This window comes from Cydia splendana, chromosome Z (genome assembly GCF_910591565.1).
Source record: "Cydia splendana chromosome Z, ilCydSple1.2, whole genome shotgun sequence".
In the NCBI taxonomy this organism is placed as follows: domain Eukaryota; kingdom Metazoa; phylum Arthropoda; class Insecta; order Lepidoptera; family Tortricidae; genus Cydia; species Cydia splendana.
In genome coordinates this window covers 47670687-47698536 of record NC_085987.1, presented here as the reverse complement: position 1 = coordinate 47698536, position 27850 = coordinate 47670687, and the positions used below count along the sequence as shown (strand labels likewise).

General features: G+C 39.8%; 1 protein-coding gene across 1 annotated transcript in view; it reads left to right on the top strand.

The window, feature by feature from the left end:
• The window catches only part of LOC134804034 (F-actin-monooxygenase Mical-like), a 137498-nt gene that overhangs the window by 98388 nt on the left and 11260 nt on the right, over window positions 1-27850 (top strand). The window contains exons 16-25 of the mRNA XM_063776904.1: window positions 2904-3037; window positions 3607-3733; window positions 3942-4070; window positions 6555-6623; window positions 9400-9551; window positions 11518-11709; window positions 11919-12067; window positions 13687-13793; window positions 18871-20757; window positions 25031-25060. Coding sequence (XP_063632974.1) covers window positions 2904-3037; window positions 3607-3733; window positions 3942-4070; window positions 6555-6623; window positions 9400-9551; window positions 11518-11709; window positions 11919-12067; window positions 13687-13793; window positions 18871-20757; window positions 25031-25060 — 2976 coding nt within the window. The remainder of the gene's footprint in view (window positions 1-2903; window positions 3038-3606; window positions 3734-3941; window positions 4071-6554; window positions 6624-9399; window positions 9552-11517; window positions 11710-11918; window positions 12068-13686; window positions 13794-18870; window positions 20758-25030; window positions 25061-27850) is intronic.

The window sequence follows — 27850 nt, the reverse complement described above, 5'->3', positions numbered from 1 at the left end:
AAAAATGTAAAATAAATAGTGCTAATATCTTGAATAGTTTTTCTGTATCTCAAAACTTATCGAGTGACCTACGTAAAGAGTAGGTACTTGTAAGTCTTCTAACTTTTTATGAATCGAGCTCTGATCTCAATTACCTTCTTTAAAGTTTTTATTTCGCTTGCATGATTTCAGCTCTATCTGTAAAAGTAAAAAAAATAAATGACATTACCTACTTTTAATTGATGGATTAAAATCTACTACGTACAGTCAGCTGCAAGGACAGGTGACCCCCCTGCATATACTGATTGTATAGAGGGTGGGGTCTCTGCAGCTGACTGTACATTGTCTAAACCAAGATACAGTCAGCATCAATGACTTAGCAAACAAAGTAGCCAAATAAAGAAAGAAATTGTCAAAATTAACCAAAGGAGTTGAGGTTTTTTACTATGTATATGGTCACATCATTTCTTTTTTTTATTAATACTCGTAAATATTATGTGACTATCTTATACAAATATATAACCTAGTCCCACAGTAAGCTCAATAAGGCTTGTGTTGTGGATACTAGACGAGGGTACCCCTTAATACGCCTTCATTGTCATAATATGAATTCGCATAATAGATTTGGCATAACATAATTGTTCATAACATTCAACAGGCATAATAATAAAAAAACATAATATGAGATTGTACATCCCACGGAAATGTGGAGGTCGCGGCTTTCTAAATGCCAAAAATCTCCACAACCAGTGCGGGAAAGTAGGACCATATGTACTGTAAAATACATTTTCTCAAAAATGGACGGCAAAGTCGACTTTGCCGTTTAAAAAATAGGTTGCGAAGCGCGTAGTTTATGGTCAGTCAAAAATTAAAAAGTTAAAAACATTGCAGTCTCGATTTTGGGACTGCAATGTTGCATACAAATTCCATTATTTGTCGAGTTCCAAACTTTTTAAAAGTTGAAATGGCCATATCAAATGAAGGCACAGGCCCATGAAACAGCCAAACAGATGATTAGTACCGCGACTATTTAGCTGTCTCAAATAGGTTGGCGTATTTTCGGCAGAAAAATACACTTTTATTTTTTTATTCAAAAAATAAAAAGGCGGCAAAGCTAATTTTTTCAATTGTTTCTACTTTTTTCTGTGAAAATATATACGTAAGAAAGTTGCTTTTGTAAAATATTTCTATGATATTTATATTTCTTGCACCATTTTTGAGAAAAGCACTATATATGACTCGGCTGGAAGGCTACTTGCTGGCTTCGGATTCAATTAAACGGACTCCCAAGGTCGTCCGTTTAAAACGAATCCTCAGCCTGCAAGTAGCTACTTCCGAGCCTCGACAATAATGTACTATTGTCAGCACCTAAACCTATACCTGCTAAATAAATAGAACCTGTACCTATAAATCGGTAGGATGTAAAAAACCGTCCAAACTAAATTTAAATTGACTGCAATTGCTTCCAAATACCGCTTTTTGGTGACGTAACAATCTTTTTTCTTCCTTTTATATTTATACCATTTAATAATTATGCAAAGTAAATAACATTGCATTTATCACAAGTCATTGTTATGACAATTTATGTTATGTGCATAATTTATGTTATGCGAAGGAATATTATGCCATTTAAAAGTTACGCGTAATATATGTTATGCAAATTTGAATTAGGAGTTATACGTTATGCGAATTAATATAGCACTAGACGACGATATATTATATAACATAAGATAAAGAAATAGTCCAAATACATAGAAGAGATCCGTTACTAGGCTTGGAAGCCATTACGATTAAAGTCGTTGTGTTGTAAGGCGTTTTTGTTTTTCGTTGCAGGTGACGTTAGCGGAGTTCCACTTTAAAAAGATCTTAATTACTGTAAAATATACTAACGCCGTTTCGCGGGACAGGATTAAATCTTTATTTATCCTATAAATTTCTTTTTAAATACCCTTATTATAAGGTATTAAATTACAGCTCAGTTTATAACTCAACACCGATAGGCCCACAACTTTTAAATACTTACTTAATCAAATTTAGTATTTTTTTTTCATACCAAACTTTACTCAGGGGGTAATGGGACACGTTCAAATATGACATCCTTTTTTACTTGTTTGGGTCATGTTTAAAATTTAACATACCTACCTAATTGCATTATGTTCGTGTGAATATGAAGTTAATAAGCTATACATTTATAAAATAAAATGCTTACAATTTAATATAAATCTTAGTGTAATTGGAGTAATTGACTATGAAAGTGGCGGGGCAATGATTTTATCGACTTACAACGAAATATAAAAACACCCTGAGCCATCGCCCACATTGTTAACTAATCATCGGGTGACCTTACGCCTTTTGTAATAAGGTGCATAAATGTTCAGTTAGGAGTGTTGCTGTTTGTACACAAGTAAAGTTGCGCCAATCTATTTGATGCTGAGTGTACTAATTGTGGATAATGGAAAACAATGAAGTGTCCTGTCTTATTTATTACTTCCTATTTATCTTCTAACAGTCACCGTTGTGAAACTTCTGTTTTAGTTGTACATATGTTTTGTTTTGAATTGACACTGTTGTTTTACTAACACAAATATTTAATGTTGGCAGTAGATATAATATTCCGCTATAAACACTTTCACTGAGTAATGAGTATGCTATCAATGAAATCGTTGCAGACTTTTTTTGGTCTAATTCTATTTGGCATTCGTCATATGGCTGAGTTATAGAGGTACCTACTGATTTATTTTGCTGGCAAGGAGACTCTTTGTGTTAAAATGTTTTGAAATTAGTCATTGAGGTGACCGGTACTGATATTTTATTTGACTTCATCTTCGCTATGTATGTCTCTGTTCAGTCGGCGATACAAACAAAGTTATAATCTACTGCCAACTTTGTCCTAAGCCAAGCTAATTTCACCCGTTTTGCTATAGGAGGAGGGTCGCATCGTGGGCGGGGGCGGGCGCACGGCGGGCAGCGGCGCGCGCGTCGCGAGGCTCGCGGCCGAACTTTCTGGAACGGCGCCTGTCAGCGCGCCGAAGGCGTCCAAACCTAAGGATTTGATGAGGTATTGTCAGGGTGTATTTTTCACCGCTTTAATTAGATAAAGTAAGGTACTCGTAAGATAAGATACCGTAGTTTAAAGGTACGAGGGTTAAACCCGATTGAAACACAAAATTTAGCAAGTCGGGAAATATCCGAACGAACTGTAAAATTTACTACAGCTGTTGACTGTTATTAAATATTTATCATTGATAATCATCAGTTACTTGATAATCAAAGTTACTTGATAACCAACAAATATGAGGGAACAACACAAAGTTTGCATCAAATAACTGCCACTCTTGTGGATTAAATGCAAATTTTTGATGTTTTTATCGAATAATAAAAACGATATGCGTGGCGTCACTGAATAAATAATACTAGATTAATACAGAAGATTCACTCTCTAACAAAACGCGTCTATTACGACAGATATGACCGCAAGGTGGCGCACGCGCGAGCAGGCATCCATTCCATTGCGGTGCGCGGCAAATACTACTGCTAGACACCAAAACTGGTGTGGCCGCATGTACTCAATCGCGGAGTGAGCCACGCCTGATGGCGTTCAAAAAGTTAACAATCATTTCTTTGCAGATCCGTTGGCAAGATAGAGCGAGACGACTGGAACGTGAGGGAGATTGAACGCAAGATACTTGAAAACAAACTCGGCCGACCGGAGCCGAGGGCAGCCGAGCGCGTGCCGAAGTGGGATAGGGAACAGGTAAGGTTAATAACAAAACTTAAATATGTATTGAAACGGGTCACTCACGTATTTTGAGTCGAAGATTGCTCGACATGTTTCAATCCGTGACGAGGAGACAATTCCGACCGATGTAGATCAAACTTCGGGGCACTGTTATGTTGCGAATGGACCCCCCAAATTTTGAGACACGATTAAAAAAAACTTATATACATTTTGTGTTTTGCAGTTCTTAGGCCGCCAGAAACGTCTAAAGGAGGGCGACAACGAGGAGAAGTGGGGTGAAATAGACGAGACTCTGCAGAAGCTGGACCAGAAACTCAAGGACTCTGGTCGGCCAGACCACGGCACTAAGAAGGTAACTTTAGTTCGGTAAACCCCTGCCGCTCTTGTCCGCCATCGCTCTACGCGACAACTTTGCCATCTTTACCATTTGCTTAAATGGCTGGCAGTCCTCAACTGTGCGTTCCTTCAGAAACTTCCTGCTTCACACAAATTACACAGCTAAACTTAAATGGCGGGCAGTCCTCAACTGTGCGTTTCTCCAGAAACTTCCTGCTTCGCACAAATTACACAGCTAAACATAAATGGCTGGCAGTCCTCAACTGTGCGTTTCTCCAAAAACTTCCTGCTTCGCACAAATTACACAGCTAAACTTAAATGGCGGGCAGTCCTCAACTGTGCGTTTCTCCAAAAACTTCCTGCTTCACACAAATTACACAGCTAAACATAAATGGCTGGCAGTCCTCAACTGTGCGTTTCTCCAGAACTGTGGAATGTTTCGCACAGCTAAACTGTGGAATGAACTGTCGCCTGCGGTATTTCCAGACCGACACGGCCTTTAAACCTTCAAGAAAATGAAGAAGAAGAAGAGAGCGTACTTACTCCCGTCTTAAAAGCAGGCATGTGTCCACGGGTGACGGTGTTTCCTTACCAACAGGCGATTCATCTCTTCGGTGGCCGCCTCATTAAAAATCTTATCATCCTAGCCCCACGAATTAATAAACTAGTGGATATGAAATGACAGCTGTTTAGTTAAGTACAACACGCGCATACATTAATAGCAACTTTCCATTTCAATTGGGTTTTACCGGTTGACATGTTTAGAATGAATATCAACTGTAGGTAACATATACCACGGTCTAAAATATAATGTCAAAGTTATGAAACATTATCTGTTCTTTAACCTTTTGGACGCCAATGACCGATATATCCGCACCGCAGCGCAGGTTCAACGCCAAAGACTGATGAATCGGTCCCAAACCACACAGCAACATAGATCTACGTGCATTGCATAACGTTCAATTTCAGTTTTGACGCTTCGGTGACGTGGCGTCCGCGTGACAGCTTTTGTGTTTGACACGGCCAGGGATGCGAAACTCCTGACTTCGGCCAAACTCGGCTCCGATCGGCTCAGCATTGCTCCGAGCAATTATGAGGGTTGGCACCACTTGACTTCCTTTTGCGTGCACGACCACAGATAAGATAATCACTTGAATTTTGACAACCCTAAATAGCCGAAAGGGATAGTGCCATATATTAGAAAGAGATAGCACGATTCGACCCTGAACCGCTGTCAAACTTCGGTTTTGTAGGAAGTTTCCTTTCTGTACGACAGGACATTTATTCTGAGACACAGCGTCGTAAATTTTAATTATTTCACAATATAGCTCGGCTAACACTAATCTAATACAGCTTCTCAACACTGGATGGCGTTTTAATAAATTAATAAAAGAAGATAAATATCGTTAACTTAATCGATATTAAACTTTCGTGAGACATATTTTAAATTGTTTATACGAAAACGGTTACACTCACTTGAATTTTTAGTCGCTCCCAGGCCAGCCGGGGGGGGCCTGAGGAAGGACCCCCGACGGGCCCGAAACATGTCGCCAATATCGACTAAAAATTCAAGTGAGTGAAACCGTTGTCGTATAAACAATCCTTAACTTACCATGCGCGAGTCAAGGGCTAAAGAAACCGATATAAGTAAGCTCTCCGATTACGCATATTTTGTTACGGAGCTTACGGTCACGTTACACTGGTGGGTCCGAGATATCTACACGCCTACGAGTAGCCAGCTGTTGAGAACACTGTTTGACACACCAGTGACGGCAGTGACGTCCGAAAATATTAATACCAGTTTGAGGGAAACTCACTAGACGGCATTTAAATCAAAAAAAGAAAAACAATGACATTGTCCGTCACAAGTGACGTCACGCAAGCGCCCTGCGCCGCCTAAACGAAACAGCAGGCTCAGGCATACATTTTCGCCGCGCGGTAGAAAGAGCCTTACGCTGTCTCGAGTTTATATTTTTTTCCCCACCTCAAAAAGTGCACAGCGCCGCTAAATAAGTTTTCACTTAAAAAAATACGTGTCTGTTATTTTAAAGTAACTTCAAACTCTATAACATATATAAAAATAAATCAAATCAGAGCCGGACAGTTGGGTACCCTCCCTTGTAAGTAGCACGTGTTTTTCTCAGACTGCCTCTCTATTACAATCAATTGTCTATGCTATTAGGTATTTATATATATATATATATATAGTATATGTAGTTATTTAGTTATATACATACTTATTATGCGTTGATAATATCAAGAAGTCAGGAACAAATAATCTAATCGTGATAAACACACAAATAGATGCCCTTTACGGGACACGAACCCGGGACATCCGACTTGGTAGGCAGGGTCACTCACTAGTCACTACCGACTGGCCTAGGAGTCTGTCGCTTCCGTCACAGAATTAGCAATATCTCATACAGAATGATTATCCTCCACCCCGCTCCAAATGAAATTGTTTAAAATTATATATTTCTCATTTAGTTTTTTTTTCTAGGTCGCGAACCTAGCTACCAAATTTGTTAAAAAGGCGGAACCGGACGCCAAAATTCAACCTAAAGAAGAGGTAAGAGTTATATATTTTATAATCATAAATCCATATTTAACCCTTTGACCGGCGCGCCTATCGTGCGCGGCGCGGCATCGTGAACCTTACCGGAATGCACGAAGACAGTAAGAAGTTGGGCTGTAGCCGCGCGCATCATTTGAGGCGGTCAAGGGGTTAAGACTAAATAGTGCATTATCAGTCATCCTGAGCCGGTGGTCTTATTGGTACTGAATATACGTAAAGGTATTAACGCAGCTCTAACATAAAATTATACGTATACCTTATACAGGATTTGATCGAATACCGTAGTGACAGCAAAATGTGTATGGCAATGTTCAAAATCCTTCACACGGAGTCTATGCAGGAAAGCCGTCTAGCCGCATACCTACGGGAAAAATTAACGCCGTGTGAACTTAAGTAAGAAGTAGCCTTACTCGTATCGTGCGACTCTGTCCGTCTGTCACATTACTGAATGAACGAGTGGAGCAAAGTTACTGCTGGAACTACCATACAAGCCATAGATCCCACAGCTAAACCAGACGGCTTTGGCCTGCCACGAAAACTTTGGTGTCGTGTAAACAGACTGAGGACAAGTCACAGACGCTGTAACTATTTCCGCCATAAATGGGGCTGGCGGAACTTTGCGCTCTGCGACTGTGGTGAAGAGGTTCAAACCGTTAGTTGTGCATATTATACAGCGCTGCCCTCTACACTCTTTTCCTGGCCCCCCGGAAGATCTGTATAAATTAACACCTGACGTAATCTCGTGGCTCGGGACCCTGAATGTGGATTTATTATCATTTTATTTAGCTACTTACATATTGTTTGAGAATGTTTATGGATATACGCCATAATAATATGATTAAATAAATAAATCACTAAATATCTTGGGAACTACATAGGTACGTTATCGATTTGAAACTTGGAATAGCTATGAAGAGGATAGCAGGACCGCTTCTCCATACAAATGTAGCCTTATTTTTACCAAATTTCATCGAAGTCGTTAGAGCCGTTTCGGAGATCCCCGAAATTTATAAATAAATAAATAAACAAGAATTGCTCGTTTAAAGGTAAGATTAGTTAAAGGGTTAACTATAGCTAACGCCGTTCGTTTGCGAAAACGAGATGGCGAAACGACCAGTACGGTTACCATCAGTTTGTCACTGACGTAAACGCCGTCGAGAACGTAATTTACTTTCTATACATCTCGCTCGCACTCGCATATTAGTGCAAACGGGATGTATAGAATGTAAATTACGTTCTCGACGGCGTTTATGTCAGTGAGAAACTGATGGTAACCGTACTGGACTCATTTAGTGGCGACTGGCGGGAGCATGCACAAAGCCGTGACGAGTGGCGGAAGACAGGGGAGTCTACGCCCACCAGTGGGACTCAACAAAAACTAGGTATTAAAAAATATATTATTATAAGAGTTAGGAGCTTAGAAGAGGACAAATCGCCAAAGTGGAATATGCATCGTTGAAGAGTTCCGTTTTGATTCTCATCATCAGCAGTTCCATTTCATTAAATATCACTTTTTCTGAACTTGAATACTTGCTTTATTGATGAAAACACATATGTAAATTGCTATATGTACCTATGCCTATAAGATTCGAAGAGTTTCCTGGATTACTCATGGATCCCATCATCAGAACTGGGATTTGATAAAAACGGGACCAACTTGGAACTATATACTTTCAAATAATAAAATCATTTTCCAAATCGGTTCACCAATGACGGAGTTAATGAGGTAACATACAAAAAATTCAAAACCGGAGTCGGACACGCGTTCCAAGGGTTCCGTACATTAAGTCCGACTCACGCTTGACTGCACATTTCTAATAGGTTTTCCTGTCATAGGTAAAGAACTATTTTGTGTAGATTTTCAAAATTTTTGATCCCAGTAGTTTCGGAGATAAAGGGGGGAATGGTCATTTTTTTGATATTTTCTGAAATAACTTCTAAACTATGTATTTTAAAATTATAAAAAAATATATATTAAAAAATTCTCAATATGAGCTCTTTTATTTGATATATAACACGATATAGTTTGAAAAACTGTATTTTTTAACTTCTTCTTTACCTCCAAAAATGGCCCCCATGTTTTTAATTAATTTGTTTACTTTGGGTCACTAATTTACATATGTGTACCAAATTTCAACTTAATTGGTCCAGTAGTTTCCGAGGAAATAGGCTGTGACAGACGGACAGACAGACAGACAGACAGACAGACAGACGCACGAGTGATCCTATAAGAGTTCCGTTATTTCCTTTTGAGGTACGGAACCCTAAAAATACGTTCGAATAGACAACCTCCTCCTTTTTTTAAATCGGTTAAAAATTTCATTCAAATTTTTAATAGTTTAATAGGTACCTACTTAAAACAAAAACCGGTCTAGAGCGAGTCGGACTCGCGTTCCAAGGGTTCCGTACATTACCCAATTTTCGACAGTGTATTTTTTATGTGGAAGGTGAATGAAATGTCTCTAAAAACCCGTAGGGGTCGGATCAAAAACTAAGTAATTAACTCCGACTCACGCTTGACTGCACATTTCTAATAGGTTTTCCTGTCATCTATAGGTACATCAAATGTGGCGTTTTCAACTTAAAGAAACCACATTGTTGGTTATTGATAAGGTTGATATTAAATTGAACCCCTTTATAATGGTTTATCCAGAAACGAAAATAAGGATCACGCTAAGCGGTGACGCGAAGTTGCGCGAAGTGAAGCGGTGAGGTGACTTAGTCCCCCTTTCGTCTTAAGTGTTTTTTATTTTTATTTTTTGTTGTGCAGAAGAAGAGTTGGCGCGGCCCGTCATCAGCGGGCGTGCAGTGCGCGGCGTGCGGCACGCGAGTGTTCGCCGCCGAGCGCGTGACGGCCGACGGGTTACAACTGCACCGCGCGTGCTTCCGCTGCGCCGTGTGCAAGGCCGTGCTGCGGCCGGGGTGAGTTACACTATGTCAAAATAACTTGGACATCGAAGATATCACTAATAAATAAAAAATTACGCACTCAAGTGGTCACTCATAAACAAAAGTCACAGTTTAGAAATAACTTACTCATCGAACAGGTCATTTATACACTTTAGAAATTACTAACACATTAAAGACACACTTATGAAAGTTATGAAGAATCTATAGACCGGTATACTGTTCACTGTTTCTACAATAGTCCCAATGCCTGCTGAGACCGGTACATCGGTGTCTAATTGTTGCGCCAGTGAACGGGTTCCAGCAGGCGTTCTACATGACATTAAAGCTCTCCTCTACGTGTTGGATCTATATCCCCATGCAAGCCTATCAAAAGACCGGGATTTATAGGCCCGTGAAATCAAAGGAGATCCAAAACATGGAGCCTATATAATACGTCCCACTGCTGAGGCCTCCGCTCAGGCGCGAGAGGGTTTGGGCTATAGTCCAATTCAATCCTATTACATACCTAGATGGTAGAATTATTTAGAATTATTCTACCTCTGTTGCTCTATGCTTCGGAGACATGGTGTCTATACAAGGGGGACATAAAACGTCTAGACACATTCCATTTACGATGTCTCCGAGCAATACTGCGGTTGAAGTGGCAGGATCGTGTTCCGAACTCGGAGGTTCTTCGCCGGACGGGCATGCCGGGTATGGAATGTCTGCTCATAAAAGGCCAATTGCGTTGGTGTGGACACCTTGTACGTATGGCACCATCGAGACTGCCCAAAGCAGTATTTTACTCTGAGCTAGCCTCAGGTAAACGCAAGGCTGGTGGGCAGTACCTGCGCTACAGGGATGTCTTAAAACGCCACCTTTTGGCCACCGGCATATCATGCGAGTCGTGGGAGGAGCTTGCATCTCGGAGATCGGACTGGCGAACTGCTGTCAATACGGGACTTGATAACTTCGAACACACCCGACTTGAAGATCTTGACGCCAAACGCCAGCTCCGAAAAACTCGGCCCAAGCCCTCCTACAATTACACATACAACGCGTCTGGGCAGCTTTACTGTGTTTTGTGTTGCCGCACTTTCAAGACCAAATTTGGATTTGCGAGCCACGCTCGCGCCCACGCACGTAATAGTTAAGAGTGTTAAGACCCTTTTTGATTTGTCAGGATGTCGCCGTCGACGGATACGTCTGGGAGGACATCATCATCATCACATACCTAGATACCTACTGAAAAAATTACCCCGAGGAAGTCTTTAACAACTGAAATAATCACTTACACACTAAAAATTACACATTTAAAGTTACTTAAGTACACATGTGCCTTACGAAAACATTTTTTTCATATTCATATTCAATTCTTTATTGCAGATAACAAATGATCGATATTAAATTAAAATAATTAAAATTACGTACACAGTCAAAAAAAACAATAAATAAGGACACTTAAAAATGATTGCGCCACTGCCACGAGAGAGATGGCGCCACTGCCAGGGTTAAGTTCGCCTCCGTGTGTTCATTTATTTAAAAATAGCTAGAAGCGATATTTCACTGTAAAAGCCTGATTAGAATTCAATGTGAAATGTAACTACGAACGTGAAGTGTTATCTACTGTGAACAATTACGAACACAAAAACTATAAACATTTAAATCTGACACGGCAACACGGGAAGAGTGTTCCTTAAGTTTATTTCATTTATTTGTGTAATGTTTTTGTTTTTGTGCATGTGACAAACAGACAATCATAGGATTAAGTTTAAGTAACAAGGACTTGAACAGTAAGTGATAAGTGCTTAAATACGCAAAGTAACATAATTTACCGTTAGTGCAATTTGAAGGTAAACAAGTCTCAGCTGACTGCTCCACGCTGTGACAACTCACGTGGACACCGTCCGATTTTAGTAATTCTTTTTTTGTTTATGGAGTTATTGCTATTTGTGTAAGATTGTTCTATAATATTCATTCATCGATTATTTCTCTACAGGAGTTACGCAATGGAGCGCTACGGCAGCCGCCTAGTGTGCCTCCGGCACGCGGGCGCCGCCCCCGAGCCCCCCACCCCCACCCCCGAGCGGATCAGCATCGAGCTGTCAGATGGAGCGAGGGAGATAGACGAGGACGAGTGGACCGACCGCAACTGTCTGCAGAGTGAGACGAGCGCCGCCCCCGGTCTGAGGTTAGAGAGAGATAAATATATATATATGCCCAACCAAAAGTAAATTTTTTACATTAGGTTACTTTGGCCAAGATCATGGTATAATGCGTTATTGGGTAGTAATTAGGGGCAAAGCTGAAGGCAGTTTTTACCTTACAAAATGTTAGGACACTACAAAAAATAGTCTTTTGAGTATTGTTCTTACTAACATAAAATATTTAATCCAACAGCGACGAAGACGAGTCGAGCTCGGACGAGTATACGGATGCGGCGTCGGACCGGTCCGGCGGGCGCTCCCCGGACGCGTTACCGCACATCCGTCCGGCGTTATACTCGGACGACTCGTCCGGGTACGACGACCTGTCCACAGGACCCGAGGGTAAGTTACAATTTAGCCTTAGGTTAGGATCAGATGAGAGATATGGAGCCCTTCCCTATGCACTTACTCGTATTGAACTCTACAGGAGCTGATTCTAAGTTATTCTACTTTGACTCTGTTTACCTAATTTTTTGTTGCGGCCTATTACTCTGGGGTAAAATTGCATATACATATTTCTTCCTAGGCGAATCCTCATGTCTGAGGGTCGTGACCACCATAAGTCGCTCTGTGCTGTAGGGCTCTCCATCCTGGCCGATTCATTGCCTTCCTTAAGGAACCCTGGAACCCCTCGCGTGTAACCTCTTGAATGGCGTTGAACCAGTGTGTGGGTATCCCTCCCTGTTTTCGATGGCCTTCAACAGGCCCAACTAGCAGAGCCTTTTCCAGGCTATAAGGTTCACGCCGGGCCAAGTGCCCAAAAAAGCCAAGCATTCTCCCACGGCAAATAGCATAAAGACGAGTCTGGATCTTGAGCTCCTGCAGAATATAGACACATTAGTCCGACGCGCTGTCCAGGATATGCCTAACATTTTCCACATAGAGAAATATGGAAAAAATAAGTGTGCGCATGAGTCGTACTTTTGTGCCGCGTTTGATGTTACGGTTTTTCCATATTTTCTCTAGTCGCTTAACTGCAGATTTGGCTATTTGTCCACGCCTCACAACTTCGGTTTATGAGAAGCCCGTACTGCGCTAATTTTCTCTACCCTGTGCAACAATTCGGAGAGTTCTGACTCACTGGAAGCAATAATGGTCGTGTCATCGGCAAAACCCAAGTTGTTGATTACACGGCCACCGATCTTTATCCCTCCGCTCCAGCCATCGAGTACACGGCGCATAATATGCTCTCCAACAAGGTTGAACAGGTGCGGAGACAATATACATCCTTGCCTGACTCCTCTCTTCGGCTTGAAGGGCATCGACCCTGCGTCATCTATCCGAACATTGGAGCTACCATCCAAGTAGAGGTTCTGCACAAGGAAAGTTAGATGTTCGGGAATACCCATTTCCTTCATAACTTTGAACATTTTAGACCAGCTAATGCAGTCGAAGGCTTTTGCGTAATCGATAAAACAGAGCGTTACCGGTACGCAAAATTCTCTGCATTTCTCTATGAGCTGCCTTATGTTCATTATTTGCTTGCGTGTCCCTTTGCACTTTACAAACCCAGCTTGTTCCTTCGCGATTTGATTTTTAATAAAGTGCTCGAGCTTCCTGTTAATTATATGAAAGAGAACTTTGCCAGCGTGCGATATGAGAGAAATAGTTCTGTAGTTTTCGCATTTGAGAGAGGATCCTTTCTTGTGCAGGGGGACAATAGTAGATTCAATCCTATCTTCAGGCCAGCAACCGGTTCTCCATACCTTTTGGCAGATGTTGCACAGTATTTTGTTACCGTCTGAACCTAGGCGCTTGAGCATTTGTGCGCTAAGACCATCTCCACCACAAGCTTTCAGTTTGAGTTTAGCTATTGATGTTTCTACTTCGCTCAGAATAAATTCACTGGATGATGAAAGTGACTGGAATTAATGTAAACGATATGAACCAGTCCAGCAGTGGTTTAGATCAGTGGACCGGAATGATGTGAACGGTGTATTCATTCCGAACCTCCGTTCCAGGCGCCGAGTCATCCGGCGGCGAGTCGTGTTCGCGCATGCGCCTGGCGCGCGAGGCGCGCCGCCGCGAGGTGCCTGCCGACGCGCGCCCCCCCACCGACAGCAGCGAGGTACCGCGCTGCGCCGTCGCGTGACCGGGCAGGGGTGGGGGGAGGGGGTTGATAGGGCTTTACAGTGGAAAAAAACCGTGGAAATAGATAATCTAAATTTAATATCTAAAATAAAAAAAAAAACATCATAAAAGTGTTAACGTAGTCTATTTCTAACATGTTTAAATATGTTAAATAAGATTTAAAAATAATATTAAGTGTAATAAATAATATTCCAATTTATAGACAATAAAATAGAGCTCCTGATAAAAAAAATAGGTAGGTACCTAACTATAAAAATTATAGGTACCTACCGTAATCTGTTTCAGTCATTATTAAATACATTTAGGTTATCAATGTGAAAATATCTATCAAAAGTATACACAATAATCGATAAGACTTACTGATAAAAAATGGCTAAGTTAAAATACAATAGGTATAACTAAAAACCTACGCTGAAAAAATAATCGGTTTCAAACAGCCAACATTTACAAATATGTAGGAATTATCAAGAATCATACAAATTAAAATAAATAAAGTTATAAGCTTCAAAAGACTAAAGAACAAAAAATACTTACTGTAAACTAATGAATATACAGGGTGATTCAGGAGACGTGAGCAGAACTAACACTGCGCATTTCGTAAATTATAAGCAACTGCTTCGTATCAGTATTAGTGAGGTTAACGTTAATTTTCTAGTAGTGTTGAATAAAAAGTTATTAATTTATTTACGACAGGCATGGTCACCCTAAAATTAGAATACTAAACTACCGATATTCTATGTCAAATTGAATGTCATCACGGTCGGGTTACTTTTGACAACTCTTATCTCACTCAAGTTTGACAGTTTATTTTCTTTGTAATCAAAATGCTGTCATTACGGTTAAAGAGGTTTTATGTTTATTAATTAGATCTTGTATGGTGACCATGATTGTAGAGAATTAAATCTGCCCTCACCAAAAAGTAAAAAAATAGGAAAAAGTGTGGTTGTTTCACTTAAATACGACGGTGATCAATCAATTATCAGTTACTGAGTGTGCAGGATTAGTCCTGCTCACGTCTCATGAATCACCCTGTATAGGAAAAAAGTGCTTGTCTCACACAAAGTATCTCATTAATTAATAAATAACAAGTCTTTGTTTCAAATTTATACAATATACCACCTATAAATAATATGTGCATAATAGCTTTATTGAGCATAATTATATCGGAATTATAAAGTTGAATTGTTTCAAAGAATCCTACATAGTGCTTTTAATTATTCTTTTAGAAGAATAACGTTAAAGCATTAAACATATATTATAAACTGAAAAGATTTGATAATAGTTAAATAGCAAGAAAGAAAAGAAAAGTTAAAAACGTTGCAAAATAATACTAAATGAAGCTCCATCCGCAACAATTATAATATATGACTGTATTATGAATTTAAGAATCTCAAAATAAATAGAGAAATAAAAAATATACCAAAGTAAAATATAGAAAAAATCTTTAATGTTGTTAAGGAGTTATAAGCTTTCCTGTTCCGAAAATAAAATTTTTTTAGCGAAAAAATAATCATTTGCATAATTTTAAAACAATCCAATTTCTATAGTACCTAGTACTAAAACTTTTTTGTTTCTAAAAGTGGGTAGTTTGCTAAACGTTCGCAAATATTTTTGATTGCACCCAAAGTTAATCTAAATACAGAATTACAATGTATACCTACATTAAAAAGTAATACATTAAAAATAAAAAGTAGCAACAGGCGGTCTTATCGCTGTTAAACAGTATTTGTGTTATCGCTGAATAGGTCTAAAACTATTTTTTTTTCTATAAGTGGAGTAGTAGAACTTATTATAAGATCGGCCGACAATAGGTGTAAAACATTTTTTTCTATAAGGGGGTAGCTAGCCCCTGCCCGGCTTGCCCACTGAGGCGGAGGAGAGGTGCGTCGACAGTCGTCCGTGTGCCGCCGCCCTATAGGCATTCATCCATCTATTAATTACATACATACACTCACTATAAATATGCCTGTGGACGGTATGCGATACGTGGTCAAAAGGGATGTTTCCGGAATTTAAAATTAATCATTTAATACCATGGACGAAATAAAGCACCAGATAATGATTACCTATAAAACGTAGAGAGCAGGTATTTTTTGACAATTTCTATATAATAAATAGGATAGAACTAAAAAAAATAGGAGAAGAGTCCGACTCGCAGTTGTCCGGTTTCTTTAAGAACCCATAAGTCTATACCGGGTGGCTAAAAATAACCGCATTCCCGTTGCTAGGGAGGTTTTGTGATTATACTGAGCAACTTTTACTATGGGACCAACCCCGAAATCGCGAAAAACAAATGTGGCTGTTTCATACATTTTGGCTGGTCCTTTTTCTATGGGGGGTTTTCTTTTTCGCGATTTCGGGGTTGGTTTCATAGTAAAAGTTGCTCAGTATAATCCCAAATCGTCCCTGGCAACGGGCATGCGGTTATATTTTAGCCATCCTGTATAGACTGACAAGGTTCTACTTTGCCTTGAGATGGTATCTCTACAAGCAGTTGCTATCTCAACAGCATATGACTGTGATGCGCGTCTCTATCATATATGATAATCTATGATTCATAATGATGACCGATTCATATTAGTGATAACATTTTGCAAATTATTTAAATTGTGGGCATTTCACAGCAAAATTTGGTCCTTATACTTTCAGGATCAATTGTACAAACAAATACTATACACAATTACATAAAGAATATTGACCAGGTTCGATTCCCGGTTATGTATGAGAGTTAAAAAAAAAGTTTGAGTTTGAATGTCATTATTATTAATCCTAAAATCGACGCCATGATTCCTAAGAACAGATTTCGCTATCTCTCGTAGTTTCTGACGTCTCCATACCGACCCATTTGGATTGATCACCCTGTATAGTGGCACTCTACATTTTGATTAAATGAATAAAAAACGAAATGATTACGACACACCAGACGCATTCCAAAAAATAGATCATGATCATTATTACGACACAGTAGCATTCCAAAAAAATTACGATTCCATCTTTTAGCCACCCTATTCGCTTACAAGCGTCCGAAATGAGACTCTAATCCGACCACGTCAAGGTGCATTTTGCGCCGTATCATCCGTACGCGCTGGGCTAACACGGGCGGCGGCCGCGGTGGGTGTAGTGTGCCCACACTAACTACCGTCCCGGAGACTTGATGTTTTGAGCCTTGCGACCCTGTTCTGTTAGTGTGCGTCTTATTTTTGTTTTTAATGTTGTTTTTTACGTCAAATAAGAATTATTTTATTCTTTTTTTGTTGGACTCTTTACACTCTTTATGAACTCATTTTAACCTTTATGTCGCCGTTGATATACAAATTTAAGTATGTAATTTAAAAATGGTAGGTACAGTCAACAACAGAGCTATGAATACAGGCAAAGTGCCAAAAATATGTATACACGACCTTAATGTACAGGCAATAAAGTACTGTATACGTATTTTTGACACTTTGCCTGTATTCATAGCTCTGTTGTTGACTGTACCTATCAAAAGTGTGCGAAAATCATAGTCACATTTTCATAAAAAAAACAATTGTTCGTTCTCTATTCTGAAATAGATATAACATTCCTGAATTTCGAACATTGTAAAAGCAACATTAAAAAAGACATTCGGAGCTCGCTAACTAAGATTTCCTATAATAATTTTTTTTTGGGTGTAAAAACCTCAAGTTTTTAAAACAACTGATGGCGCTTTATGTGTTGTTTATTTTGTTATATATATTTTTGCCGAATAACTGCTTCCCAATATAAATATGTATGTACAAGCACCGATGTATATATGTTTATATATGTGTAAATAACGCTGTTTTGAGTTTTTATAACACTTACTGTATTTATGTATTATACGGGTCGGTTTGGTTCGAAATCGCTTGACATTTCGCTGAAAGCTTATAGAAGATTGAGGGAATATTGGGAATGTGTTCAAGCGATATTGGATCTATAGTAAAATAAAACACTCACTGCACGCGAATTCGTAGTGTGCTCTCGTGTCACAGCTAGCCGCCTTAGGTAAGTATGACAGAGAGTAGCACACTAGGTTCGAGTACAGATGTAGTGCATGATTATATTCCTTCGTATTCGGAAACGTACGAATGCGTCTTGCTATTTCGCTCAGTCACGTTACAAAAAGTACTGACGTTCACTGAAGTAGCATGACAAATACGAACGTTCCCGAAAAAATACGAAGCAAAACAATTATGCACTACATATGTCGTATTAGCGTGCAGCGAGAGTTTGATTTTAGTACAAACGGTTAGCCATCACGAAGGGCGGTAAGTTAGTGTGGATGCCTGCGGCGCACTTTTCTATCGAATAAACCTCATTTTCCTTTGACGCTGTTTATGATAAATTCATAGTTAACTAAAGCGTAGCGTAAAGGAAATTGATCTTTATTGCCTTGTTTGCTATTTAAGAATGTAAAATAATTAAAATGGCTTGATGTTTTCAGCTAAAATCATACTTAAATTCATTTATTTATTTTCATTGAATTCGCTGAAGGCATCTAGTACCATAAATAAAAGGTATTTGGAATAAAAGCTAGATCGTATTCAGTAAATTTGGTATATTTTGTTGAAAGACACACATTATTTGACTATTAAGATTATTGTATTGTATTATTTAACTTAATTATTATAAAAAGTGTACCTTTTAATTTTTTCTAAAATAAAAAACGGAATAAAATTATTTTCCTAAACGTTCAGAATCAGTGTACTATTTACGTAAAAAGTGTTTCGAGTAGCTACACATTACTAAACTATTATTATTACTTTTGTGATTTTTTTTTACATTTATGTTATTTCTAACGTCAAAAAATGGTATATATACAGTTAGCAATAAAATTAGTTAAGCTACCGAACATCTCGCTCGCTTAGCAAATTTTACTGCTGACTCTACTTGGCTCAAAACCGACACTTTACTCAGATCTGTTCCAGTTAGAATCCAAAGTCTTCAAACTTTTTGACCTTATCATGGCCATGCCATGGTACCTCTTCCCTTGATTGTATGGCCTTAAAAAGCAGGCTCCGGGGCCGTAGTTTATTATAAAGCTCCCCTCACAGGTGGAGTCCGAGGACAGCTCCTCCAGCGACGAGGACGTCTCGTCCGCCACCGAGGTCTCCACCGACAGCGAGTTCGCCGCCGAGGAATCCGCGCCCCAACCCACCCCGCCCGCCATCCTCGTCACCGAACCCCCGCCCCCTGTAGAATACCCTCTAAGCAAAACTAAATCCGCTAGCGGACTCGCCACTAAAAGAGCTCTAGAACTCAAGAGGAGATACTTACTAGGAGAACCGTCCCCTCCCGCTGTCAGAAAATCAGATTCAACTTCGCAACTCGACACCAAATTTGAAGCCTTTAGATCCACTATAACGGAATTCCAAAAATTATTACACCCCGCCACGACCACTCAAAGCCCAGTAGTTGCTTACCAGACAGAAGACAAGAAGGCTCAACCCATGCCAGATATCATTAAAAATCTCTGCTATGATGCTCCCGTTGATCTCTTGTCTAGAGAGGTCAAAAAAGAGTGGAGAGAAGAGACAATAAAAGAGAAAGAAAAAGAATTGGATTCAGATTCATTGTCAGATTCATCGCACACGGAAACAGCCCCTAAATCCGTACCTAGAGTTGAAGTTCATGATGAGGGCGGGGAATTGATTCAACTAGACAGTTTAACTATAGTTAACAGTGACGAAACGGAGAAAGCGTCCGGCACAGCGACTGAGACCGGCCCTACAGTCGTCGCGGCCGAGTCGGAATCCTCAGAATCTTGTAGAGATGCAACTACGTTAGCTTTAACAGAAACCGAGCTATCAGATTGGGCCGCAGAAAGCGCCGTTTTAGACGAATGTCTAGAAGACAATAAGAGAAATAAACCAAGGAAACTAAGCGGTTTAAAAACGGTTCACGACGCTAAAAATATATCAACGATCTCTTCACACGTTTGCGGGAAAACTAGCCCAGAACCTGTGGTATATTCTAACGCTTTAGAGCATTTTGAATTTGCCGATGAAGGAGAACAGGATCCTTCTATTGAGACCCCGGCGACACCCCGCAACGAAGGGTATATGGAATTGGTAGATGACTTTGATTATTCACCCAGCAATGATAGATCAATGAACTTCATTGAGAGAAGTTTTGAAATGGTCTTCAAACCGACTTCGGCTGTGACTGAAGTTGTTGTAATGGAGCCTTTAGAAGAGCCTAAGGTCGAAATTACTGCCGAAGAGCCTAAACCTGAAAAAAGTGAATTAGATAGCACCAAAGACTCTCTATCTCCTGATATAAAGATAGACTCCTTATCTCTCTCTGACGTATCGCCACCTTTAGAGACAAAAAACGAAGAATCTGAGTCTCCGCCGCTGGCGCCCGAAACTCCAAAATCTCCAAACGCACCCATCTACAAATCAAGCAACTTCGCTCCATGTTTAAGAGTGTATTCACCGGCTATCTGCAGGTCTGCGAGCGATAACATCAACTTATCCTACTCAAGAAGTACGGATTCGCCATCTAGAAGCATAGAACTATCAGTGTCATTGATGCTTAGCTCTGGTTCCGTGTCGCCAGTGAGTCCCACCCCTTTAAACACTACAGACAAAGTCCAAGAGATAAAGAGAGAAAGAGAGGAACAGACAGAAGTGGTTAGAAGATTAGTCTTAGAGCGGTTAGGGAGCGGGCCTAGATTGAATAGGAAATCGACGAGGAGAACTAAAGTATCGCCCTGTTCGAACGTGCCTCCACCTGTCCCCCCGCCACCTGCCTTACCGACCCCGCCACCTTTACCACCGCCCCCTGAGATCCCGCCCCCGCCTCCCCGCCCCGCGCCCCCCTTAATGCAAGTCACCCCCTCTTTCTCAGACCCAGAGCTGGCGAGAGAGAGACGGCGGAAGAGTATTATGAAAAGTATTTCCAACTATCTGAATAGGAGGCTCGGCCCGCGGCAGAAGGTATGTGTTTCAAACTGTTCATATTATTTTACGTATATGTAAATAATATAGTTGGTGGCAGAGTAGGGGTGTCCACCTATTGGCAATGTAGGTAGTGGAATAAATCAGGATGAGGGAATAAATGCGGATCTATTTATATTCCAATTGTAACCAGCCATTCCCGTGACTGAGCTCTGGTTTTACAGCAGAGGTTTAGCAGCAGATTTCTGATGTGTTTTTGTGAAAAGTTGACTTAAAACCGTTTTTTTTTTTGTAGAAAAAAAGTTACGCGGATTTTGTTATGTTTTAAATTAAAGTTTTTAATTGATTTAATATACTTCAACCTTTTCCGCTTATTCCGAAATTATTGCAGTATTTAGGTGTACATTATAAATGTACAGTCGACATCAAAAATATGTCTACAATTTTGCACCTTACTCCTTTGTAATACGGCGAAAAATGTAAACATATCTTTGACGTCGACTGTACGATCCGCCTCGATAGCTGCAACAATGCTCTGCTGGCCAGCGATCTATCAATTGTCACTAAAATAATCAATCCGTAACATTCACGAAACTAAAACTTTCTTTGACTGTTACTTCTTACCTGTTTTTGAATTCATATGGATGTTTCATTCATACGCATTTATTTCCTTCATCTTTATCGGGAGTTTTAAACCAAAAATGTATTTAATGCACAGTCATAATCAAATAGTTAGTGACCAATATGGCCAAATATATCACATTTCTATAGTAACAAAGGTGTGGTACGATACATTTGGTTACTGGCTGTCACAGTCTATTTGCTGCTGACTGTACACACCAGAACATCACTTTTCTCCCACAAAATATTGTAATTTTTTGTTTTGTAAATTAATAAAGGTTGTAAACCCCTGACCATGATTTATTCATAACGACTTTTTATCCAAATTCAATGACTCAAATAGCATAAGAATAAAAAAAATGGTTGTCTGTAAAGTCGGTTTACGGACGATAATTTTGCGTGATAACGTCATAAGAAAATGTGGCCGTAACGTTACCATGGAGATCTGTCCACAACGTTACCATGGAGATCTTTGTGGACAACGTGACACTTTTTCGTGCATTATGCTACCGATGTTCATCGATTTATAAGACGTTATCACGTCAAAAATACTCGAATTAACCATACATCGTCATGTCATGTTCGAGAATTGTCACCTTAGTAATTTTTACACAACCACATATGTAGATATACGTACACTGTATTAGTGTAAGTAGCACCGTTAAAAGGAGCCACGGTCACGCACTCAACTAAACGTTGTGCGCATAGAACTGCCATCGTCGTTTCTGCAATAATTGGTTAGAAGTTATCATGGCCAGCGACAGACTGGTTGAAGGTATGGCTACGCCATTCACCGACTTGACATTTTAATTAAAAATATTGTCAAGTTGGGCAAATATAGCTGATCAACCAAATCTTGTCAGTAGAAAAAGGCGCGAAATTCAAATTTTCTATGCGACGATAACCCTTCGCATCTACATTTTTTAAACCCGCTTTTTTCTACTGACAAGATTTGCTTGTCCAACTTTAGTACCCCGGCCGCACAGGCTTTAGGTTAGTTTTCGTTCATGTCGTCTCAGATATGGGTGAATATGGCGATGATGATGATGATGCTCTCCTGACCGGTTTCCGCCACAGCGACTGTGTGCTCTGGAGTACGCAATTTTTAACTCGTATTATTAGAGTGTAGCTGATCCACTCTCTGGTGCGCCCTTAGGTGGCTCACGTACCCTATATTCTTGCTAAATACTCTAGCGCATTTTGGGCACGTCAGCACACCACCAATATAGTTGTAGGATATTGAGGTTGGCGGCCGAGCCTTAAGCTCACCTCGTTTTCTGTCGAGCTCACTGCGGCGTTCAGTCTCAAAAACGCTACGTCGATCATTAATGAGGCACCGCCATTCGGGCCGCTGCGCTGCCTTCCGCTCCCAGTCAGAGGGCTCTAGTTTGCACCTCTTCATATGTCTATGGGGTCTAGGCTGAATATGGTATCGATGCATTCAGGGTAATGCCCTGAACACAAATATATGAGATGACAAGCGCGAAAGTGAGGGGGGGGGGGGGGGGGGGGGGGGGTAGTTGCTGTGACGTCATAAAGTCGGCAGTACTAACCATTTTTTAATTTCTTTTAAAAATACCATGTGCAAATGAAAGGGCTTTGTAAGTAGATCACAATATATAACATAATGTAACATTTTCAATACTTGGTCTAACAATTATTAGAAAACGTTCAAAAATTTCACAATCACTTTATTCTATAAAATTTCATATTCACTTTATTCACCCATATCCGAGACGACATGAGCGAAAATCGATTTCTAGAAGACTTTGCGTTCGCTAGCCGGGGTACTAAAACAAATAGGTAAATTGTGTATTAAGTGCGGTCAACAAGAATTTACGAACGAGTGTGAATTGAAGCCCGAAGGCGAGGTCTACATTAACACGAGTTCGTAATTTCTATACCTCCCGTGGCACACACAAAGTTTTTCATCACACTTGTGAGGAAAACGGGAAAAAAATCAAACTAAACTTCTGCCTAATTGCTGACGTAGATTACAGCCCTAGGTCGAAATTTAGGATATACGAGACGCATCGCTTACGTGCAATAACACCTTTTACAAGCGAGTGTGATGAAAAAATACATTAAAACACAGTAGAAGTTCCACTATTTACTGACAATTTGCGAACACGACTTGTACCTATATATGATATAATATTGCCGCTCTAATTGAACAGTATAGTATAGACAAAGGAATAATAAGACGTATAAAGTTATCAGACTAATTCATTTATATGTAGCATCTTAAGGGGCCCACAGATTACCAGCTCGCCGGACGATATCAGCCTGTCAGTGTTTCGGAACTGTCACCTTGTGCGTTTAACTGACAGGCTGATATCGTCTCCGGCGAACTGGTAATCTGTGGGCCCCTTTACAATGAAGTCCTACAGTGAAGTCGCATGAAACTGGCCGCCGCCATACAATCCGAGCTACGCTCTCATATTAAAACAACTTGTTCAAATGACAGGAACATTTACAGTACATTACATATGGTGCTACTTTACCGCCCGAGGGCGCTATTAAGAACAATACGTGTCTATGTCAAAATTATAAAGGGCCATATGTACTGTAAAACGTTGTACAATACACGTGCGAAAAGGTAATTCGCACTTGGTATCGTAATGAATCTACTATTACGTAGGTAAGTTACAATATGTATAACATACAGAATTCAAAGATGAGCCTAATGATGTTGCTAATTAAGGTTTTACACTAGTTTTTGTTGCTAAAAATTGTAAAACTCAAAAGAAAATAGAGCGACAAGTTTTGTATTACAACTTCTAGTAACGAGAACTTATACCAGGCGGTCTAGCATAAGTTGCGTTCTCGCGCGCGAGTTCATACTTGAAGTCGCGCTAGATGTATGGAGTCGCGCGCGAGAACGCAACTCATGCTAGACCGTCAGACATGGATGTATGTTACTTGAATGTACAATCAGCAATACTACTAGCTTAGCACCTTTGCATACAAATTACTATGCGGCGGGGGTACCTTTTCTCTACAGCTGACTGTACATGTCATGTCGTTTTAAAATGAGAGCGTATGTATTTTATGGCTTCAGCTAGGTTCGTTTGACTCTTCACAAATATCACTGACATTATTCTTAGCTTACACATCATTTTGATTTATCAAGAATATTGAGCTATTCATGAATTCCACTTTGCACGTCTTATTATTTGTTCGTTAACAGCCTAAAGGCTCATTTAGAACTCGAACATTACATGCGGTGTTGGATCCGTCGGCTGCTTCCGATACAACCTTAAGGGCGTTATCACACTGGCGATTTTCGGGCGAGTTCAGAATTGCGAGCGAGGCGACCGCACAGCGAGATTGCCGCGGGCGCGCAATGAGTTCGCCGAGACCGCGTCACGTTCTCGCCGCGAGCGCGCAACGTATTTCCAATGAATTCCAGTATCTTAGTATAGTACCCAGCGAAATCGTTGCACGCGCACGGCGAGATCGTCATGCGCTCGCGGCGAACACGTTGAACTCGCTGCACGTTCGATTCGCTTTCAACTCGCCCGCAAATCGCTAGTGTGATACGCCCCAATAATCCGCAATGTAACTAAATTCGCATGCGAGTTCGCACCGTCTAAATGAGCCTTAACTCACTGTTCACAACAAACATAACACTAGTTATACTTACGCCACGTAGCGGACACCAGTAGACTAACCGTAGTTACATTTACAGTGGTACTCGGAGCCGGATCTTACACTACAAGTAAGGAAACATCGCTTGGCTGACCGTTAGTGAACCTTGTTGTAACGGGTTAAGGTCCACATTGTGAACCGACGATATAACACGACGGTCACCGCACAAATGCGTATATACCTACTAATTTAAGTAATTTAGTATAAGCGCGACCGCTTAGTCCAGTTATAGTATAATCATGAGATGGTACAGTTAACAAACAACTAGAATATACAGGGTGGCTAATAAATTCCCGTTGCCAGGGAGGTTTTGAGATTCTACTGAGCAACTTTTACTATGGGACCAACCCCGAAATCGCGAAAAAAAAATTTGGCTGTTTCATACATTTGGGTGGTCCATTTTCTATAGGAGAGAAAAAAAATTTCGAGCTTTCGGGCGGGCTTGTCCTAGCCTGTTAAAAAGGTATTGTTTCCTTTATGCAGTGGTTACTACTGCTACTGCTGATAGCCCCGTTATAAGTGAACGGGAACAAGCCCTTTTAAAAGCATTTTTACCGTGCTGTTTATAATAGTTCAAATTCATGTAACAGCTCATGCGGAGATAACACGTTTTGTTATATCTTGTTCCCATTCACTCATGACGGAGGCAGCAGCTGTAGTAAACTGCCGCATAGAAGAAACCTTTGACCAACAGATTAGGGGCTTAAGCAGGCGTGGCTCACTCCACGATTTCGTCGCGTCGCAACAAGTAGCTACAAGGACATCCGTCCCACACCAATTTTGGTGGCTAGCCATATGTATATTCTAGTTTGCTGTCTGCTCGCAAAGGATTTGATATGCAATTGTGTAGTGACTTCGTCGTATGCGTATCAAAATGCCTCGTTATACGTAAAGTTCGCCCTCGGCCAGTTCAGTGTTAGAACATGTGGCATGAGCACACAACGCACGGCTTTTGTGTATTTCTGACAAAAATGTCTCTTTCGTACTTGCATTACTGTGCTTTAATTTATTTTACTCAAAGCCTATTTTTATAATCTGTTGTGCAATGGACGTGATAGCATGCGCTTTCGGTATTGAAGTATCTTCATCCCTTTATAAATGTGTGCTCTATTTAAAGATACAAACACATGTACAATACACGGACGTCAGCTTGGAAAGGGTATATTTTAAATTATTTTCTCAATTAATGCGGGATATTTTTATGATTATAAGAATAAACTACAAAGCATCACGTTGTCATCAATAAAATTTGTCGGTACAGGAATTGCCAGACAAGTACCTACGTTAATAAATGTGACGTTCCTCGGGAAAAGGTACCTTATGAGGGTTTCTAGTTTCGGAGATATTAAACGTTTTGTAAAAAGGTGAAAAAATGCTCAATTTTTTTTTATAGTATGATCTGAAACCTTGATGCTTAACGTTTGTTTACCTGTTTTTATTTTTGTTATAAGTTAGTTATAAGCCTAGTAATGTCGTCTCAGAGTTTAATAGAAAAGGTACCTTATGGAAAAGTGATTGAAAATTCCCAAAAAGAACTAGTCAATACGAGAAAAGAAGTTTGGTAGAGAACTGTATTAGCATTCTGAAAAACTAATTTGATAATTTCAGTTCTGGTCGGGGGGCCTAGCAAATATTATAACCGAACATCGACCGACATTACTAATCCTAGTAGCCTGCTATTATACCAAAGTTACTCTCGTCAAATCTTTCTTAACTAAAATCATCTTCATTTGGTTTGGGCGCATGCAATAAATCTGCCATTGGTTTGCTGAAAAATTCCAATACCCGACGCATTGCCATAGGTAATATCTGAGGTCATCGAACCTCAAAGCCGCTTGTCTTCAATGGCAACCAAAATATATTATTGATAAGAAATAGAAGATTTCTACCATCTTAACCCCAGAATATTATTAGTTTATCCTAACTGTTTCATTATCAACATGCCTCATCATGTAACTTAACCACAAGGTATTACCTTTTCTTTACATACAAATTGTTGGTTTTTATAGGGTTCCGTACCCAAAGGGTAAAAACGGGACCCTATTACTAAGACTCCGCTGTCCGTCCGTCCGTCAGTCCGTCCGTCCGTCCGTCCGTCCGTCTGTCACCAGGCTGTATCTCATGAACCGTGATAGCTAGGCAGTTGAAATTTTCACAGATGATGTATTTCTGTTGCCGCTATAACAACAAATACTAAAAAGTATCGAACCCTCGGTGGGTGAGTCCGACTGCGAGTCCTATCCGGTTTTTTTAAAGATTATCATGACGAAGAACTAATTCAATTTGTGGCAGTTTAATGTAAATTAACATTTTCAATTCATAAAAGATAAACTTCAATGTAATTGACGTTTTGTAGTGCGTATTATTAAATTAATTTCCATAAGGTACCTTTTCTTAAATGTATGGAGCAAAGACCGTTATTGTTATGCAAGTTTAAAGTGGCATAAGAGGTTAAATATAGTATTTAGTTGTGGTTTTAGGATTTATTTCATTTGAATGACCATTTCGTTCAGAAATGCTCAGAAAAATTTATTGTGGGTCACATTAAAATTAAAAAATATTCAATTTTGTGATATTACATGAAAAAGTCAGAAATTACATTTTCACCTCTAAATTGGATTTTTTTTCTGCTTAAACTGTCTCTCAGTGTCGTTTTCTAATTGATAAATTTAAATCCTGAGAGCTCATTGCAATCAATCGTGAAAATAAAACAAGACTTTATTTTCAAGAGATTGGTTAGTATACACATAAATCAGTCGATATCAAAGGTTTCTATTTGTAGCACAGAACAAGTCGCAACATTTTTTTAATCTCAGGAGTCTAAGGTATTATTATTTGTAGTCAACTATGTAACTTACTT